At 41.0% G+C, this 21,774-nt stretch overlaps 3 protein-coding genes across 3 annotated transcripts; all 3 read right to left on the reverse strand.

Moving 5' to 3' along the window:
• Positions 1-171: 171 nt before the first annotated feature.
• LOC132868721 (E3 ubiquitin/ISG15 ligase TRIM25-like) lies at positions 172-1,560 on the reverse strand. The gene is made up of 2 exons (XM_060901838.1): positions 693-1,560; positions 172-180 (listed from the first exon to the last, which is right to left on the reverse strand). The coding sequence occupies exons 1-2, from the start codon at positions 1,281-1,283 to the stop codon at positions 172-174; spliced, it is 600 nt and encodes a 199-aa protein (XP_060757821.1). The 5' UTR covers positions 1,284-1,560.
• Positions 1,561-15,412: 13,852 nt separating this feature from the next.
• LOC132879957 (tripartite motif-containing protein 16-like) lies at positions 15,413-17,795 on the reverse strand. Its single transcript, XM_060913756.1, has one exon. It carries the CDS (start codon positions 16,788-16,790, stop codon positions 16,221-16,223), a length of 570 nt encoding a protein of 189 aa, XP_060769739.1. The 5' UTR covers positions 16,791-17,795; the 3' UTR covers positions 15,413-16,220.
• On the reverse strand, positions 17,786-20,701 carry LOC132868729 (E3 ubiquitin/ISG15 ligase TRIM25-like). The gene is made up of 3 exons (XM_060901851.1): positions 20,037-20,701; positions 18,308-18,402; positions 17,786-17,792 (listed from the first exon to the last, which is right to left on the reverse strand). Exons 1-3 carry the CDS (start codon positions 20,625-20,627, stop codon positions 17,786-17,788), a joined length of 693 nt encoding a protein of 230 aa, XP_060757834.1. The 5' UTR covers positions 20,628-20,701.
• Between the last annotated feature and the right edge of the window lie 1,073 nt (positions 20,702-21,774).

The following is a 21,774-nucleotide window of genomic DNA, read 5'->3' on the forward strand; positions in this document are numbered from 1 at the left end:
TAGAGAGTCATTTTGCTTTAAATGTTTGCTTTGTTTGCCTAAAACGGAGCACATCACAACCTACAAAAACTCGCCATCCCACCTGTGGAAGCATATTGAGGGATATAAATGTTTTATTAGCTTGCAGTGAAGTTGTCTGTGCATTTAGAGTTAGCGATAGTGTTGAAATGGCTACGCAGTCTGATTAGTCAAATGAGTTTCTGTGGATTTGCCTGCCAAGTTGCCATAGTCTTGTCCATGACTAATGTTTACACATAGCTAGTTAACTTGGACACTGTTAGTTATGTCCAATACGATTGCCTTTAGCAGCTACTAATGCCTATATCGGGACGTGAACTGCAAAGACGCTCTTTGTCCTGTTGCTCTTTAGACTCTTCTTACGAGTGAGTTTGGGAAAACCACGTACAGAGACAATGTTCGTTCCTTAAGAGAGTCTCTCAACTCTCTCTTTAGGTCTGAAGGGCAACGTTATCAGGAAACCCACCCCGAACCAGATTACGACCATCACTGAAGATAAATTTAACACTCTGTTCACCAGAACACAGACAATTTTAATCAGCTTTTACAGAATCCTTCTGATTGAGACACACATTGAAATTAAAGTTAAAATCAATCACTGACTAAAGCACCTGTTTCTAGATGGGAAACTATAATTAAGATGATTTAATTCTGGAAAGATTTCTAGTTCTCACCTGTTTCTCAGCTCTTTCTGCTGCGGCTGTGATGGTGTCGTGACCTTTGTGATGATCCATCGTACACAAATAACAAATGCTGGTTTGATCAGTACGACAGTAGATCTCAATCAGCTTGTCATGTTCAGAGCAGATCTTCTCTTGGAGTTTTGCTGAGGCTTCAATTAATGTGTGTTTTTTCAAAGCAGGAACTTCAAGATGAGGTTTCAGATGAATTTCACAAAATGAAGTCAAACAAATCGGACAGGACTTGACGGCTTTATGTTTTCTCCCAGTGCAGAAATCACACTCCACATCTCCAGGTCCAGTGTAACAGTGAGCAGGAGAAGCAGCTTGGACTTCAGTCTTCTTCAGTTTCTCCACCACCTCAGCCAGCATGTTGTTTCTGCGTAGAACAGGCCTTGTCGTGAAAGTGTCTCTGCACTGAGGACAGCTGTAGACGCCCTTCTGATCCTCCTGATCCCAGCAGCCATTAATACACGCCTTACAGAAACTTTGACCACAGGGGATAGTCACCGGATCCTTCAGGAGATCCAGACACACTGGACACATGAACTGGTCCTGAGCTACTGAAATATTGGCCTCGGCCATTTTCCTGAAATCGCAACGAGAGAGAGAGAGAGAGAGAGAGAGAGATCAGTTTTGTTTTCTCTGAAATGACAAGTTACTTCCTGGTTCTGTGTGTGAAAGAGAGAGAGAGAGGAGGAGCACAAACACAGAGAGGTCATGAACACTCCTCTATTAACCATTTCATCTCCCTTCAGTGCAGAAATATAACTCATGTAGCCGCACTGATTAGGATTAATTTCATGAAATACTCACAGAATGGATCTTAATTTTCTGGACTTTTCCACCTACTGACACCTCAAGCACAACTTTCAGCCTTGTTGATAAATTTGTTGATTTGACAATTTATTGATTTCGCATTGTTTATGCAGATTTTGAAATTCACAAGGATTCAGTTCATAGGGGATTTGATCAGCACGAGTTGAATGATTTGGCACGTGGTTTGGGCCAATCAAAAAAAGCTTCAGAAATCCTAGCATCAAGACTGAATGAGAAAAACTTACTTGAACAAGGAGTGAAGGTATCATACTTTTGAACCAAAGAAAGTACATTTCTGCAGTACTTTCGAAGTGATAGCGGCTTTGTGTTTTGCCATAACATTCCTGGTTTACTGAAGGAATTAGGGCTTTCAATCTACAATCCGAATGAATGGCGAATGTTTATTGATAGCTCAAAGCAGAGTTTGAAGTGTGTCCTTCTACACAATGGCAATTTATTCGGTGCAGTCCCTATTGGGCATTCTGTCTGTCTTTGTGAAGAACATGGAGATGTAAAGAGAGTCATTGAGTTATTGCAATATGACAAACACAATTGGATAATCTGTGTTGACCTTAAAATGGTGTGCTTCCTTCTTGGTCAGCAACATGGGTACACAAAGTATCCCTGCTTTCTCTGTATGTGGGATAGCAGAGCTCGAGAGAAGCATTGGGTTGAGACGAATTGGCCTCCAAGATCTGATCTTAAACCTGGAGATCCCAACATTCTACACTTGTTGACAGGAAGAAAATAATATTCCCACCTCGCTTCTACCAGAACTGGACCGTACCACTTCGCAAAAGGGGGAGGGTTAAATGACAATATGTTGAAGAACTCAAGAAATAGACAACCTTGTTCAATTAGCTCATTTTACCAGATGGAATATTGCATTGTTGTTATTTCAAAAGTCTTATTAAAATCATCAAAAGCATATTATCAGCCCCTTTAGGGCCCCATGGCAGTGCTGGGCCCCGAGAATTGTTCTAACCTTTCCCCCCCTGGCGGCGCCCATGAGCAGCACACCTGATTTGGCTTATTCAGTCAACTGACACACCCACCCTTTAATCAAGGGTGGGTGTGGCTGCAAGTATTTGACTGTGTGAAGACAGTTCAGTTGATTGAATGAGCCAAGTCAGGTGTGCTGCTGCATGGCTGGAATGAAAACCTACAGCCACACGGCCCTTTATGGATCAGTTTGGACACCTCTGATGTAGTGCATGCTAGACAAAGAGCATCCTGATTGGGTTACCCAGCAAAATAAGCCAATCAGCTTTCAGTGTGGGCGGGCTTTTATCTCTTTTCTCGAGGACCGAAGTTTTCAGTTCACGTCATGGCAGAGAGAGAGAGCGCATGCCCCAAAAAACGAAAGTACAAAACCCACTTCACCTCAGATTACACAAAAGAATATCCTTGTCAAATAGGGGTCAACAATAATGACAGTTTCACGCGATGTATACTGTTTGCAACAGTGGTTTCAGCATTGCCCATGGTGGCTTAAATGATTTGTAAAAGACATGTTGAGGTGAGGGCGGCACGGTGGTGTAGTGGTTAGCGCTGTCGCCTCACAGCAAGAAGGTCCGGGTTCGAGCCCCGTGGCCGGCGAGGGCCTTTCTGTGTGGAGTTTGCATGTTCTCCCCGTGTCCGCATGGGTTTCCTCCGGGTGCTCCGGTTTCCCCCACAGTCCAAAGACATGCAGGTTAGGTTAACTGGTGACTCTAAATTGAGCGTAGGTGTGAATGTGAGTGTGAATGGTTGTCTGTGTCTATGTGTCAGCCCTGTGATGACCTGGCGACTTGTCCAGGGTGTACCCCGCCTTTCGCCCCTAGTCAGCTGGGATAGGCTCCAGCTTGCCTGCGACCCTGTAGAACAGGATAAAGCGGCTAGAGATAATGAGATGAGATGAGATATTGAGGTGAGGAGTGTCATTTCATGTGCATTATATTTAGGTCTACAACAGGCGGTCATGAAAAGACCAAACTTATTGAAGATTTCCGTAAAGTAACAATGTATGAATATACATCATATATATATATATCAAATACATGGCATATATGTGTGTATCTTTTATAAATGGGGTTAGCTTATCTAATGTAGCATGTTGGGGAGAATCATAGTATCATATCTATATTTCTGATACAATTTTAGGTATGATACCATGTATAAGTCTCCTACTCATTGCTCATTTCATCGGGGGGATTGTTGGCATGTGCCACAAGGGAGCGTCTGCCCATATTTTTTAGGCTGAGATGAACTTATAGTTTTTGATTAAAAAAAAAAATTCCAATATGTAATGTCAATTGTACATGCCTGTTCTGTAATTCAAAATCGCCATCTTGATCTTCAAATTGACTGTATGGTATATGTATTACATTACACAACATCCTGTCCAGATAAAACCTAGTTATTACACACAACAGTTGAAAGGGAAGCGATGAGTGATGTTGAATGTTGCCTGCTTAATATGCAAGACCTCCTGCTACCATGATAACATCAAAAGAAAGCTTAAGAGAATTCTATGATAGAACTTTTTTCTGGTTTGCACTTCATTGTAAAGGATTCGAGTATTCAAAGACATGAATAGCAAAAATGCAGAAATATAATACTGTAGAGCTCGTTTATATTAAAAGGTGCATTGATTTTTTTTTTTAAATCATCAAATGTGAATTGATTAAAAACAAGTTTCTTGTACCATATTAATCATTTTCACCTGGTAGTCCACCAAGAAGGGGAATTTATTTCCAAATGAATTGCAACTTTTTGCTGATAAAATTAATGGTTTTGGGGTAAAAAAAAAAAATAGCCAAAAATCATTAGCTCCCATGCCCTGGGCCCCCACCGGGGCTCTGCCCCCTGAGCACCGCTGGGTGCCTACGGCCCCCAAACCCCCATCTTTTTTCAGACTTTTAAAATATTTTTCATTCTCATCCCTGGAATCAGATGAAAAAGTTTTGGACAACTCAATGGGGAGGCAATTTTTTTTTTTTTCACATGGTAGAACAAGATCAGTAGGCATTGCAATTTTACTCAATATCTCACTGGGGAAAATAATTGCCACCAAAAGTAGTAACAATGGCCATTGGGTAATATGCGTACTCCAATTAGACAATTCTACACTAATTTTAGGAAATGTTTATGGACACTGTAACATAGCACAAAACAGAAACCTTCTTACAGAGATTAGAGAAGTTATTTTGTAGTTTAAAACTAAATATGTAACTGGAAATATATTGGGAGGGGACTGGAATATGGTTAAGGATGAAGGGCTAGACAGACTTCCTAGTAGATTTACAAACCCTCACCCCAATACTATGCTGGTTGACTATTGTGATTCATTAAAACTTGTAGATGTACGGCGAGAGAAAAATCCAGATGTAAAACAATACTCTTGGTTCAAACCAGATGGCTCATCCAAATCAAGACTTGATTATTGGTTAATTACTGATGCTCTATTCAATCACATTTCACTCTGAGAAATAATGCCCGCACCTCTAACTGACCATTGCTGTGTTGAGTTACTGGTCACACCCCTATCACAGTCCCACAGGAGAAAAGGGTACTGGAAATTTAATTCTAGTTTATTAAAATAGGATAACTTTTCTAAAGGTATCGCAAACCTTATACAAGAAACCTTACATGATGAAGCCTTATTATCATACTCTCAGAAATGGGAATTCCTAAAATATAAAATCCGTCAATTCTCCATGTCCTTTAGTAAACAGGTTAGAAGCCAAAATAATATAGAAGAGGAAAGTATTATAAAAGATATACTCTCAATTACTACTCGCTCACTATTGTCAGAGAGTGATCATATAAGGCTTTTACAATTGCAAACTAAACTAGACAAAATGTATGAACCGAAAGCTCGAGGGGCATACATCAGATCACGAACAAATGGAAGAAGGGGAAAAATACAGCCAACTTCTGCAGGTTAGAAAAAACACGACAAGAACGAAACACAATAAAATCTCTGATTAATGGCTCTGAATGCTCCGATTTGTCTGTTATTGCAAAAGAAATTAGTGTTTTTTATCAAAATCTGTATACCTCTTCCTACTCTTCTGAAAAGTGGATATCTTCCTGAACAAAATTTGAAGAATCTATTCCAAAAATTGACAAACTTAAAGATAAATGTGAAAAAGATATAGAACTGATTGAACTTGACAAAGCTGTAATGTGTTTAAAACTAGATAAATCCCCTGGCCCCGATGGGCTAACTGCTAACTTTTACAGACACTTTTGGGAGCTACTTAGGGAACTCCTCTTTCAGGTGTTTAATGAAGCAATAACTAATCTAATTTTACCCACAAGCATGAAACAAGGCATTATAACATTAATACCAAAACCTGGTAAAGATAAAAGAACACTGGAAAATTATCGCCCAATCTCGCTAATAAATCGTGTGTGTGTGTGTGTGTCCTAACAGCTCAGTGCACAGACAGCAGTGGCGGACAGTGAGAGGATCTTTACTGAGCTGATCAGCTCCATGGAGAAAAAGCGCTGGGAGGTGACGGAGCTGATCAGAGATCAGGAGAAGGCTGAACTGAGTCGAGCTGAACGACTCCTGGAGCAACTGGAGCAGGAGATTGCTGATCTTCAGAGGAGAGTCACTGAGCTGGAGCAGCTTTCACACACACACACACACACACACACACACACACACACACACACACACACACACACACACACGATCACATCCATTTCCTCCAGGTAACAATCACTGTCTGATATCACTTGCACTGTGGTCTGAGACCATTCATCTATCTCGTACACCACTCCGATTCCAGTCTCTCGGTGTCTCTTCTGGACGTGGCGACTCATCCATCATTACTGTCCATCAACATGTTTCATTTAATGGAGTGAGGAATTATCTCTTGGAGATGAAAAAGCAATTCAACAAAATCCCTTCATATGGTGAGAGGAAGTAAAATGTTATAAAACCACGCATATACATAAAAAAAGATTTATTGTACTTATCTGAACTTAACATTGCCGCAGCTACCATCTGAAAGATATTGCACTTATACAGTTCATCAGTCATATTAAGATCATTTATTTTGCCAATATCCATAAATTCAAACATCGTGTCTCCTAAAATCACACTCTGATCATTGTATATTATTCCGCCTCCATTTTCTCTCCATCACAGCAATTTGGATGAATTTACCTTCAGAGCTGAAGACTCGAGAAGATTTTCTACAATGTATGTATACATCTCTCTCTCTCTCTCTCTCTCTCTCTCTCTCACTCACACACACACACACACACACAGTGCTGCCAGATCATTAAGAACACATGATGTTCTTGGAGACGTTTCCTTCCACAATAAAGAGAAGTGAAGAATGGAGGTGTCATGTTGAGTGTCGCTGACAGCACAGCACTGGTGAAGTTCGATATGTTTGATCCATGAATGTATATGAAGGTTAATAACATTCTAGTCATTTTCTTTCCTGAAGTTTATACAAGAATCGAGTCAAGTCAAGTTTATTTGTATTGCACTTTTAACAACAGACATTGCCACAAAGCAGCTTTACAGAAAATTAAAGACTTTGACCATGAGCTAATCCATCCATCCATTATCTGTAGCCGCTTATCCTGTGCAGGGTCGTGGGCAAACTGGAGCCTATCCCAGCTGACTATGGGCGAAAGATTGGGTACACCCTGGACAATTCACCAGATCATTGCAGGAAGTTAATAAGCATCCAGTGTCTAATGTCCTTTACACATTCCTCAATTCTATTAAGCTGATGTGTCTCTTCTGGCTTTGCAGAAACATACAACTGTGTGTCATCAGCATTACAGTGGAAACTAATCCCATGCTTACCGTATACCATACCCAGAGGTAACCTATATAAAGAAAAAAGCAGTGGACCTAAGACAGAACCTTGTGGGCCACCAAACTTTACCTCAGCATGCATAGAAAAATCACCATATACATCAAGAAACTTATAGCGATCAGTTAAATAAGAGCTGAGCCAGGAGAGGGCCATTCCCTTAACTCCCACAACATTTTCTAGTCTATCCAGGAAAATGGAATGATCAATAGTGTCAAAGTCTGCTCTAAGGTCAAGCAACACAAGCAGCGAGACACAGTCCAGATCAGATGCCAACAACAGGTCATTTACTACTTTAACCAGTGCTGTCTCTGTGCTATGATGAGATCTAAATCCTGACTGATACATTTCATGGTTGTTATTCCTTTATTCCAATGTAAATATGAGCATAACTGCTGTGCCACAGCTTTTTCTAGGATCTTGGAGATAAAGGGGAGGTTTGAGAATGGCCTTTCATTGGGCTGACAGGGGTCGAGGTCAGGTTTTTTAATCAGGGGGTTGATAACTGCAAGTTTAAAGGATTTACATATGTAGCCAATTCTAAGGGAAGAATTGATTATTTCTAGAAGAGTTTAAATTGCTTCCAGTATTATCTGTTTGAAGAGTCATGTAGGTAAGGGATCTAGTACACAAGAAGATTTTGATGTGGAAATTAATGAAATTAATTTGATTTCTGAAAGGGGAATAAAACATTCTAATTGCTGATCTGATACAGTTATATTGTTAACGACTGGGTTATTTAAGTTGTCTGGGCTTAAATGAGTAGTTTGAATTTTTTTTGTTGGATGTATTCAATTTTGTTATTGAAAGAATTCATGAAGTTGTTGCTGCTGCATATTGCAGGTGCACGTGTGTCTGTAGTGGTCTTTTTCTTGGTTAATTTTGCTACAGTATTAAATAGGAATCTAGGATTATTTTTATCTTCGATTAGGGTGGAGAGATACATTGATCTTGCAGCACGAAGAGCATTTCTATACTTCAGGAAGCTCTCCTTCCATGCTAATTTGAATATTATCAATTCTACAAGGAATATCATCTAATTGTGTAATCTCTTGCTCTCTCTCTCTCTCTCTCTCTCTGATATAATGTGTAAGAAACTGAGGGTGTGAGAGAGTGTCAATATGAGGCACTAATGAATTACTGGTTTAATTATGACCCATTGTACCACAGTGTTTAATATATGATAAACTTTATTGCGCAACATCTCTTTTCTTTCAGATTTCTGTTATCTGACTCTGGATCCCAAAACGGCACATGGTTCCCTCTGTCTGTGTGAGAAGGACAGAGTGGTGAGATACAGTTATAAAGAGAAGCCGTTCCCTTGTCACCCTGAGAGGTTTACCTCCATCGCTCAGGTGTTGTGTAAGGAGAGTGTGTGTGGACGCAGTTACTGGGAGGTGGAAAGGAGCAGTGAGGGATGTGTGTACATCTCAGTCTCATATAAAGGGACCAATAAAAAAGAGCAGCCCAGACAGACCATATTTGGGTACAACGATCAGTCGTGGAGTCTGGTGTATTCTCGGACTCCTCTTCATTTCTATCACAACAACATTAAGACCGAGTTCGGAGTTCCGTCACCTTCCAGAATAGGAATGTATGTAGATCACAGTGCAGGAACTCTGTCCTTCTACAGCATTTCTGACAGGATGAAGCTCCTCCACAGAGTCCACACCACATTCACTCAGCCTCTATACGCTGGGTTTACTCTGTGGGCTCCTGAATCAGTTGTCAGGTTTTCTGATCCACAATAATGGATCATTAATGTATAGTATCCTGTACTGAGTGCTGCGGAGTTCTGGTCTGAAGGTGTTGATTAATTCCCTATAACAGCAGCTCTGACAGTAGTGCAGCTGCAAATCATTAGTGTTTCTATAGTAACAGCTTGTGTGTGTTTCTCACAAGCATTCCACCTAAAATACTCTCTTACTGCCGCTCGACATGAACATGGTGGTCTCTGAAAGACTATTCAGGCATTTGCCCAGGAGGTTGTGCCAGTTTTAGGGCTTGAGCAGTTTTTCGTCTCTTGTGTCTCTCATCCTCTGATTTCTGTCTATTGGATTCAAAGGTCTTAACTCCATTGCAGACCATACACCTCCAGAGCAGTCTATCAGTTGGTGCTGTAGCCCAATCAATAATCCCACACTCTTTAAAAGTTCTTTTTAGGGCATCCTTGTATCTCTTCTTAGGAGCACCAATGCTTCTCATTCCTGTGGGTTGCTGACTGAAGAAAAGCTGTTTTGGAAGTTGTTTTGCATCCATTTTAACAACATGTCCATACCACCTCAGACTATTTTGCTGAAGCATAGCCTCGATGCTTGTTAAGGAGGCTCTATCAAGAATTGCAGCATTGGTAACACGATCATACCATTGGGCGTTCATGATGGATCGTAGGTATCTTCAGTGAAATTTCTCAAGTAGTTTTACTTGATATTGGTACGTAGTCCATGTTTTTGACCCATACAGGAGCGTTGGTATTACAGTGGCTTTATAGACTCTTATTTTAGTTTTCAACTCAAGTTCATGATGATCAAAATCATGCTTATGTAGCTTGCCAAAAGCTGTTGCTCCAGCACTGATGTTGTTATTAATTTCATGGTCAAGGGAAATATCACTTGACACGTAGCTGATGAGATATTTAAAGTGTGGGACTACCTTAAGAACAGTTCCATCCACAGAAATTTCAGGTTGGGTGGTGATTGGGATGGAGGTGTCAGAGGCAGGTCGACACATAACCTCTGTTTTAGTGCAGTTCAGTGATAGCCTGAGTCTTTTGTAGGCTTCTGCAGAGGCATCTGTGATTCTCTGCAAGCCAGCTTCTGAGTATGAACAGAGCGCAGCATCATCAGCATACTGAAGTTCCACAACTGAGGCTGTAGACACCTTAGTTTTATCTTGCAAATAATGTAGGTTGTACCATTGTATTGATAAACTATCTGAATTCCATGATAAGAAGAACAACTTTATTCATCACTTGTACACTTGTGAAATTCCTCTCTGCATTTAACCCATCTGAAGTAGTGAACGCACACATGAGCAATGAGCACAAACACATACTCAGAGCAGTGGGCAGCCATGCTACAGCACCCAGGGAGCAGTTAGGGGTTAGTTGCCTCGCTCAAGAGCACCTCAGCCTAAGGGCACCCCATTGTGGGTGCAATTGGTCTTTAGTGATCAGTCTCATTAAATCAGTCTCATTAAATCAGTCTCATTGATAATACCATTAATTTTGGTGTTTAATAATAAATTACCAAAAAGCCAAATTATGGTATATTCCAAATTACTATGATCACTACCGATGCAGCAATAATGTATCACTTATCGTATTACATAAACACTACAGCCAATAGCACTCATATACACCTTGGAATTCTTTGAGATTGTGTGACTTCAAAATATAGTAGCAACAACAGACACACAGTTTAACAAAATAATTAAATAATTTAATTTATTATAACAACAATACTAAATAAGTAATAGCAGTTGAATACATTCAAATATGATCAGCAGCAATATATGTGGCAGATCACAGAATCCAGGGACACATGTCGGCCCAGGGGCATTTTGAGTTATTGACAGATTCAGAAAGTACAGTTTCTAAGCTTTCCAATGATGCCTTCCATGTGGAGATCTGACAATATTTGAAGAATGTGTGGCCTTTTGAATGTGTATACTTCTTAAAACAGAAAAGGGAGAAAATCGCCCTCAAAGTTTTCCATCTCAGCTACTCTGGGTGTAGGGCGGGCACATAATGGTGCTCATTTGTATGATATTAAGGAAAGTCCTACCCCCTACGAGCTAGCACGATACTACTTTCATGTAAACAAAGATCACCACGTCAATTTTCCTTCCATGCAAAGTATGCCCAACACAATTATGAAGTACAAAAATAAGTCCTAAAGTATACTTTAACGTTTTGTGGTTGAAAAATTACTCACACCGTAAGAAAGAAAGATAGCACGATGATGACACAACTAATACAATGCTAGTTTCATGTAAAGCCTCGGTCACAACCGGCCGTATGTGCTCCTACAGCCGGTCTGCATGCAAAAAACGCAAGAAACACACGGAGAGCGCGCATGAAACGCACGAGAGCATGCGTGTGAAAAGCACAAGAGCCCGCGTGTGATGTGCTGATTTTCGAGCCGCAGACCGGCCGCAGAGGTTCTTTGTCATGTCAAACAAACTCTACAGGCACTTACGTTTTTTTCAGGTTGCAAGACAAACTTACGGCCAACGCTCGTCTTTCTCCGTGAACAAAAAAAAACGCAGCGATTTGGGAAACGCCAAAAATCACACGGCCAAAAAATTGTACGTCCGGTTGTGACCTAGGCTTAACCAAACCACAACACTCTCCGTTACATGCAAAAATAACCACACAGCCTTAGATTAATAAACTTACCCCATCTGAAAGAGAAACGGCGCCTTGCACACACCAAAGCCTCCGATGGAATGTAATCCTAGAAAGGTCCGTGTATCATCCAATCATTCAAGTATTCCATTCAATCTGGAAAACGAGGTTGCGGTTTTTTTTTTGCGAGAAATGGTGATCTGCAATGTAAATACTGAGTGTCTGTTTGCTTCGCGGTGTTTGCTCCTCTGCGCTCTGTTTAGCTTCCTTATTCCATAGTGAAATCACACGCCTGTATGCAGGTTAAGTAGCCATGCGCTCAGCCCGCATCATACAGCTGATTCGCGGAAAAAAAAAACAAATGACTTAAATCTTCATGTGAATGGCCCATATGGTAATTTACCCACACCCCCCAGCAGGCTACAGTCCTGACAAAAACAAGACAATTTGCAACAAAAAATGTATGGTTTTCCAACCAAACAATCTATTATCTGAAATACTGATTGCATTCTTCAAGATCTCAACTTGCACATGATGGAAAAAAACAAAAATCACAAATTTCGAAAAAAAAATGCTTCTTTTGCGATTATCTCGGATTCGTTTCGGCCGACATGTGTCCCTGGATTCGGTGAGCGGTCACATATGTGCAAGGAATTGTGTGTGCGTGTGTGTGTTTGAGAGAGAGAGAGAGGGGGAGTGTGTGGGTGTTTGTGTGTGCATGTGTTTGTGTGTGTTTCAGGGAGAGAGAGAGAGAGAGAGAGAGAGAGAGAGAGAGAAGTTTGAATATGTGCGCGGACAGAATGTGTTTATGCGTGAAGATGCGCTGTAAAGTCTGGAATGTTATCTAAGGTGTGGGGGAAGGTGATAATCGCCTCGTAGTCCCTCGAGACAAAGGGATTAGCCGTGGTAGCTAACCCACTAGCTTATAACATTACTAAATTCACTGAAATCTTGATGAGGTCAAAATATGTGTAATAATGAAATTAAAGGATGTTAGAAAGGATAGAGAAAGAGCATGCAACACCTATCTATTAAACACAACTGAGAGAACAAAAATAGAACAATGATCAACTCAACACTCTGAGTGTCTACAGTGTGCACAATTAAACCGTTCCTGAGTTTAAATTCACACTACTTCATAAAGCTAATTCCTAAGGCTAATTTGCCCAAATGCCAGCCTTACTTCTAGATATCCTGAAGTTTTGCGGAATTTCACAGAGCTCGTGGAGGCTTCTGTAAAAGCGCAGAGGTTTCCTTGGTCCAAACTTCATCGTCCATGAGGAAAAGTCTCCGATCAATAATGTGCACAGCGATTAAGTCAGAAGGAATCCGGTCGCTTCTAACCTTTAACTAACTGCTTGGGTGGCAGTCGTAACATTATTTATAATAAACAAATAAAAACCGGTTGTAACTCAATCTAGAGAGACAGTGCAACTTAAGTATTTTACCGTGGCCAGTAGTAAATGAAAGCACGCTGATTCTTCTTTCTTGCAAAGCAGACGTCTTGATTTTTAGATGTTCTGATGAGCGGGTGTCTCTTTATGTCTGTATGACGAAGTCCACAGTGCCAAAGAGGGAGAACGGAAGTTGACTGAGTCACTTATGGACTCGGGGGGATGTGACGTAGGTGATCCCACCCAGGCGTGACGTAGGTCATCGCGGAAGTTAGTTGATGGGATTTGTAGTTCTAGACGGGACTATGACTGTCCCTACACCATGTTAACCTAACGACATGCCTTTGGACTCTGGTGGAAACCAGAGCACCCGGAGGAAACCCATGCAGACTCCACACAGAAAGGCCCCCGTCAGCCGCTGGGCTCAAACCCAGAACCTTCTTGCTGTGAGGCGACAGTGCTAACCACTACACCACCGTGCTGCCCAGATTATGCAGATTCGGCTTGGCTTCATGCAGGACAGCACCTGTGAAGAGAGCAAACAATGTAGTGGCTACACAGCTTTGTATTACACTAACTTTCACAGGAAAAGTTTCCAGTTCTTCATCTTCACAGAGAACAGAAACAGTCATCCCATCATGGAGAAGACGAATCATTGTGATCAGTTTATCTGGGGACCAGGAATTCTCCAAAGAACCTCTCTATTCACTGAGAGCAAGAGATACTAAGAAATACTGAATAACGTAGAACTCCAGCATCATGAAGCTGAGAAATTTAATGGACTTATTGTCTTTTTTTTTTAACGAGACTAAAAAGCTGGTGTTCCATTAAACACAGTTACAGTATTACACACAGCAGGGACTGAATAAATCATTCATCTCATCATGAATCAATATTATTGATTATATTTATGATAAGACAAGTTTTCAGTCTGTTCTGATGTGAGTTCAGCAAAAATATTGAAAATGGTTCATTTCTTGTAGCGTCACGTGTCCATGAGCATCCTCTAGTGGTCAGTAATGATAAGACAAGTTTAAATTGCAGTCATTTAAATTTCATGAATAAATCACTCAATTTTTCATTTTCTGAAAATTTATAAAGAAATAAATGGCTAAAGTGAGATAAAGGAATTCTTTAAAGTAAATTTGATTTTATTGTCGCCTACACATGAATGCTAAATGGTAAATGTGGCCAGAAATCGAGTTCTGTACTTCAATAGAAAGTATCATGGATGTCATTTATGTTCTTTTCCCATTTTGTCCTTTCTTTCTGTCCATGAAGTGTATGCGGTGAAATCACATTTTAAAATCAGAACTCCAGATAGAATTCTATAATATGTGAATACAATCGAGTTGTTATTTGGAGTCTCAGTTTTACAGAGTAGCACCACATCACTGAAACACACACAGCCTTGAAACATCAATTCTGTATCTTCACTAAAAGACACACAAGAGGATTTACAGCAGGACCGTGTCTTACTACAAGCACTAAAAACTACCACATTGTGTTCATTAAGATGGAAATAAAGCAGAAATATTTCACTGTCATCTGCACTTCAGTGTCATTTGTTCTGCTGAAATATTTTCCTTAGTCTGCCAGTTTGGAATTTAGTGAGGAGTGAAAATGAATCGAAATAAATGACTCTTTATTCCCACAAGGGGAGTCAAAACCTGATTTGATTTATTTTGCATTGTTTATTGCTAATAGAAGTCCCACTTTCTCATGGACAGATTGTTGAGATGGAAATGAAGTTGGTAGATGAATATGTTGGAGATCAGAGATCCTGAGTCACCTCAATCAGTCATTAGATGTGTCTTTGAGAAGTAGGAGAACACTGGAGAACCAGGAGGAAACCCACACTGACACGGGTCATTCTACCTTTGGGTCATTTTAACATTGTTAACAGACTGAAATGAATCTCCTGAAAGGCAGAAGAAAGAAATCTGCGAGTAGTGTTAACACAAGACTTTATCTAATCCCAGTCAGTGCAGGGTTCAAACCCCATCCACCAGAAATATCATTAAAATCAAAGGGAAAGGCAGAGACGAGGCGAGATCATCAACAGGAGATCTATCCAGAATAAACACGGCTCACAACTGAGGAGATTTACTAACACACTGGAAGGGTTCAAGTTACTGTAGGATCATTGTGCATTTTATAACAGACAGGAAATGAGCGGAGGAAGTGAAGTTATTCAAAAAGTGTAAAGGCGCTCTCTGGTGGTCTGGAGGAGAAATGTCCAGGTTAAATATTCCAGTGTTCATCCACGTTTCTTTTATTTTTATTTGTGAACAAACAGGTCTAAAATAATTTCACTTCAATGAGCTGTTACTATAGAAACAAGGACATATTAGTGCAAGCCCATTAATATAAACCTGCACTACTGTCAGAGCTGCTGTTATAGAAAAATAATCAACAACTTCTGACCAATCAGAATAGTCAACTGGAACAGATTTTTTTTTTTTTTTTTTGCTCTATTTGATTGAAAATGAAAAGGATTAAAAAAAAAAAGTTTTTCCAACAATCATGTTCAGAATCTAAATCAGGAGTCAGAGCACAGACAGATCCAGTTCACAGAGACAGATTTATCATCATTATTCACACACACAATATATGACAACATTAAAAGAGATGTTTTTTGGAGGAAAGTCAGTTGTAGGTTTACAGTGATTTTCACAAACACATATTTAAGACACTGTGGTTATTTCCCACAGATTAAATCTAAAAATATCCATCCAAAGTGGAGAAAAACCCCGTTGCGTATCAATACAGCGGCTTGCTGACATCCTGACCTCAGTATTAAAAGCTTCTGTCTGAAAATGAGTTCAGCACAGAAACTCCATCACTGGGGGAAACTTTATTCTCCTGTGCTCTTATCTTTTATTCTGCAAAGCTTTGATTGTAATATTTGAATAAAAATCCCAAACTCACAGATAAACCTGGATTTATAAGGTTCTATCTGCGGGCCAATCATCATCCAGGTTGAATATGGGATGAACACGACATCGGCATATTTTATAATTTAAATATTAAAATGAGTGTTTTTGTGCAGCTGGATTGTGTTCTAGTGAAACAGACGACTGAGCAACAACGTGGCAACGTGCAGGAATTTTACAGAAAACACTCCACACTTTTATTCTGGGTCACACAATCTCACTGTAGAATCCAAGTTGAGCCCAAACCCAGCGTATAGAGTCTGAGTGAATGTGGTGTGGACTCTGTGGAGGAGCTTCATCGTGTCAGAGACGCTGTAGAAGGACAGAGTTCCTGCACTGTGATCCACATACACTCCTATTCTGGAGGCTGATGGAACTCTGAGATCAGTCTCAATGCTGTTGTGATAGAAAGAGAGAGAAGAAGAAGAACACCGCAGACTCCAGGACTGATTGTGGAATCCAAACCGACACTCATCACCCCGTCCTTTCCTGCTGATGTCTCTATATGAGACTGATATGGACACAACACCAGCACCGCTCCGCTCCACCTCCCAGTAACAGCGTCCACACACACTCTCCTTACACAACACCTGAGTCCAGGAATCAAATCTCTCTGGATGATCAGAGTAACGCTGCTCTCTCTCACTCCATCTCACCGCTCTGTTCTTCTCAGACAGAATGAGGCGACGATGTGCCGTGTTGGGATCCAGAGTCAGATAACAGAAATCTAAAATAAAAGAGAAAAACAAACTGAACAATGTGAACATGAATATCCGCGCTGGGGGCGTGGTCACGAAAACAACAGTTCGGTTGCAGTGAAAACTTTTCTCTGTAGAACCCTGTCACTCCCCCCTCCCCCCACTCTGGGCTCAAGAACACAGCAAAAGGGCAATAATATAACAACCAATCAGAATTCAGATACAACAACCAATCAGAATTCAGATACATTCTGTTGCCAAGTAAAATTGTAACCTGTCAAAGTTCTCGAGCCCTCGTGCTGTTTTACCGTTAGATCAATCACATATCAGCTTAAACTAGCATTCTAAACCTAGTTAAAGATCCCACAGAAGAGAGCGACTCCCCCTGCCAGCCTCATGGAACTGAATAAGTTGACTTAATTAAAAAGTTGACTGTTCTATGAAAGGGTGTATTTGCATGATCATTATTATTTTACTCGTGGCATAAAATTGTCTTGAAAAGACGTCAACAATAATATCGTTTATCGCAATAATTTCTGAGACAATATATCGTCCAACAAAATTTATCATCATGACAAGCCTAGCAGTGTGTGTGTGTGTGTGTGTGTGTGTGTGTGTGTGTGTGTGTGTTTTAGATGTACATTTCAGAAAGTCTTCTCTGCTCTGTGGTTCTGGTTCTGAAATGATCTGAACTGCTGCAGCTGTGGAGAGAAAAATGGAAACATGAGTTTGTGTAAAAGATGGAAAGAGTTTAAAGTGATCCAGTCAGTTTATTCATTTTAAATCAGTGTTTTAGTTCAAAGTGTCGGGTGAATAAAGTGTCTGCAGAAAAGAAAGCAGGAGCATCGCTAAGAAATAACACATCACTGTGTTTCTCCAGCAGGAACAGCTCCTCTTACCATGTGGAGGGATTTTGTTGAATTCCTCCTCACAGAATTCCTCGAGTCTCTTTTTCAGATCTGAGAGAGAATTCCTCACTCCATCAAATGAGAGATGTTGATGGACAGTGACGCTGGATGTGTGAAAATCTGGTCTTTGGAAGAGAGGAGACTGACGTCCAGAAGCTAAAACCTACAGAAAGCAAATGAAATGTAAAACCCACTTGTGATGTCAGACAGGGACATTTATTGTTCCCTTAATGAGAGGTGTTTTAGAGAGTGTGTGAGGAACAGCTGGCTCTGTAGATCAGACAGTGAGTGTTACCTGGAGGAAATGGATGTGATCGTGTGTGTGTGAAAGCTGCTCCAGCTCAGTGACTCTCCTCTGAAGATCAGCAATCTCCTGCTCCAGTTGCTCCAGGAGTCGTTCAGCTCGACTCAGTTCAGCCTTCTCCTGATCTCTGATCAGCTCCGTCACCTCCCAGCGCTTTTTCTCCATGGAGCTGATCAGCTCAGTAAAGATCCTCTCACTGTCCTCCACTGCTGTCTGTGCACTGAGCTGTTAGGGGACACACACACACACACACATACACACACACAATATTTAAAGCTCATCTATCATTCCCTCTCTTACTGGGACTGTAAATGACTCGTTGTCCATGTTGTGTGTGTTTCTAGGAGCAGCTCTGTCTCTGCTCACTGCTCACCTTTATAGTGTTCACAGCCTGTTTCAGCTCCTGCACCTTCTTCTGCTTCTCCTGAATTCTTTGCTGGGATTTCATCTGCTCCTCCTTTAACTCACTCTGAGGACAAGTAAAATACATTCAGCTTTTTATACAGTACGAGCGAACTGCTTCCATATTAATGTCAGTTCAAAGTACATTCATGTTTCGCTCTGAAGGTTATGTACTCTGTGTGTGTGTGTGTGTGTGTGTGTGTGTGTGTGTGTGTGTGTGAGAGAGAGAGAGAGAAATGTTCACTAACTGATCTGGGCTGGGTTTCCCGAAAGCCTCTTAAGGCCAAGAGAGTTTTAAATGACCTCTTAAGATCCATCATCAAGCTAACGTGGTTTTCCCGAACAACATCGTAGCACAAGTCGTCCTTTAGTTTGCTCGGAATTTACGAGAGACCCGGAGCACTCGTTCAAAACAAAGAGCGACTCGCTCGCTGCCGAATCCACAGAATGCGCATGCGGCTCTGAGGGACTCTCACAGTCAGCGGGGGAAACTGGGGTTGAATCTGCTGGTGGTGTTCAATTAGTTTTCTTCTACATTGCAAATACATCGAGTTAATTATCAGAGGTGGACAGTAACGAAGTACATTTACTTGAGTTCTGTTCTGAAGTACACTTTTTGAGTATCTGTACTTTACTTGAGTATTTTTTTGGGGGAACTTATGACTTTAACTTCACTCCATTTGAAAGACAAATACTGTATCGTACTTTTTACTCCACTACATTTCTATCAAGGTCCTCGTTACTCGTTACTATGAAGCAGCTTTGAAAATGGATGTTTTTTTTCTTTTCTAAAACGTGATTGGTTTTTCCGCAGGTGACACTGAGACAGTCTATCAGTAATCACTAGGGTCACGTCACGTCCATAGACTGGATAAAATCAAGATCAATGATTTCTCCGCAGCATTATTTAACACGATCAGTTGATGGCAGAATGGAAGGAGGCGGTTCTTCTGGGGAATGCACACACCCACGGTTCTATAGCTAGAACCCATGGTTCAGTTTTCTGAAAGGAATAAAGAGTCGTTTCATTTTAAATGTTTGCTTTGTTTGCCTAAAACGGAGCACATCACAGCCTACAAAAACTCACCATCCAACCTGTGGAAGCATTTTGAGGGATATAAGCGTTTTATTAGCTTGCGGTGAAGTTGTCTGTGCTTTTAGAGTTAGTGATAATGTTGAAATAACTATGTAGTCTGATTAGTCAAATGAGTTTCTGTGGATTTGCCCGCCAAGTTGCCACAGTCTTGTCCATGGCTAATGTTTACACACAGCTAGTTAACTTGGACACTGTTAGTTATGTCCAATATGATTGCCTTTAGCAGCTACTAATGCCTATATCGGGGACGCGAACTGCAAAGACCCACTTTGTCCTGTTGCTCTTTAGACTCCTTCTTTTGAGTGAATTCCGGAAAACCACACACAGAGACAACGTTCATTCTTTAAGAGAATCTCTCAACTCTCTCTTTAGGTCTGAAGGGCAACGTTATCAGGAAACCCACCCGGAACCAGATTACGACCATCACTGAAGATAAATTTAACACTCTGTTCACCAGAACACAGACAATTTTAATCAGCTTTTACAGAATCCTTCTGATTGAGACACACATTGAAATTAAAGTTCAAATCTGACTAAAGCACCTGTTTCTAGATGGGAAACTATAATTAAGATGATTTAATTCTGGAAAGATTTCTAGTTCTCACCTGTTTTTCAGCTCTTTCTGTTGCAACTGAAACAGCGTCATGGTCTTTATGTTTCTCCAACATGCACAGATAACAGATCCAGGCTTGATCAGTACGACAGTAGATCTCAATCAGCTTGTTATGTTCAGAGCAGATCTTCTCTTGGAGTTTTGCTGAGGCTTCAATTAATGTGTGTTTTTTCAAAGCAGGAACTTCAAGATGAGGTTTCAGATGAATTTCACAAAATGAAGTCAAACAAATCGGACAGGACTTGACGGCTTTGTGTTTTCTCCTGGTGCAGAAATCACACTCCACATCTCCAGGTCCAGCGTAACAGTGAGCAGGAGAAGCAGCTTGGACTTCAGTCTTCTTCAGTTTCTCCACCACTTCATCCAGCATGTTGTTTCTGCGTAGAACAGGCCTTGTCGTGAAAGTGTCTCTGCACTGAGGACAGCTGTAGACGCCCTTCTGTTCCTCCTGATCCCAGCAGCCATTAATACACACCTTACAGAAACTGTGACCACAGGGGATAGCCACCGGATCCTTCAGGAGATCCAGACACACTGGACACATGAACTGGTCTTGAGCTACTGAAATACTGGCCTCGGCCATTTTCCTGAAATCGCAACGAGAGAGAGAGAGAGAGAGATCAGTTTTGTTTTCTCTGAAATGACAAGTTACTTCCTGGTTCTGTGTGTGAAAGAGAGAGAGAGAGAGAGGAGGAGCACAAACACAGAGAGGTCATGAACGCTCCTCTATTAACCATTTCATCTCCCTTCAGTGCAGAAATTTAACCCATGTAGCTGGACTGATTAGGATTAATTTCATGAAATACTCACAGAATGGATCTTAATTTTCTGGACTTTTCCACCTACTGACACCTCAAGCACAACTTTCAGCCTTGTTGATAAATTACACTTGAACAGCTTTTTCCTCGTGACATCTTTAAACTGATCTTCATCCCTAAAGAATGTTGCAGCCATTTTAAAAGTGAGGAGGACGGAGCTGTCAGGAAGTCCTTCCCACGCCTTACAGAACCTGGTATTCCTAGGCAGTCTCCCACTCAAGTACTAACCAGGCCCAACCTGTATGTGGCGCATCGGGCGGCACCGATCTCCGTTTCCATAGCCCTCGGCCTCTCGCCTATTACATAGCTAGGGTTACAGTGGGGGGCTAGTCCTCTGGTAACCACGAGAGTTTAACTCCCCATGCACATCTGTATTGCAGCGTGCCTTGCCAGATGGTAGTAGGTACCATTTTTATGATGGTCTTTGGTATGACCCAACCGTGAATAGAACTCACGATCTCCCGATCAAGAGACGGACACGCTACCACTAGGCCACTAATCGGTCAGCTGTCAGGAAGGAAAACCATATTTTATTGATTTCGCATTGTTTATTACGAAACGAAATCACAAAAGTGGACCTTTTTTTCAACATAATCTCCATTTCACTCAGTATGAGCGCTCCAGGCTTAACAAGAGCCTGAACTCTTCATGACCTGCTGTTTGTGGAAACTAATCCACTTTGTGTTGGGTCACATCCCACCACCTCATCACAGATTAGTTTCCTGGAGCAGCATGCCTCATCCTGTTTTATTCCTTACCTCATGATTTATCAAGAACATTATTCCTGGTCGATGAAGAATTCTTTCGCATGAACAGATTGTTGAGATGGAAATGAAGTTGTTAGGTGAATATGTTTGAGATCAGAGATCCTGAGTCACTTCAATCAGTCACTTCAGTGTGTCTTTGAGAAGT

The sequence above is a fragment of the Neoarius graeffei genome, chromosome 2 (assembly GCF_027579695.1).
Source record: "Neoarius graeffei isolate fNeoGra1 chromosome 2, fNeoGra1.pri, whole genome shotgun sequence".
Classification (NCBI taxonomy): domain Eukaryota; kingdom Metazoa; phylum Chordata; class Actinopteri; order Siluriformes; family Ariidae; genus Neoarius; species Neoarius graeffei.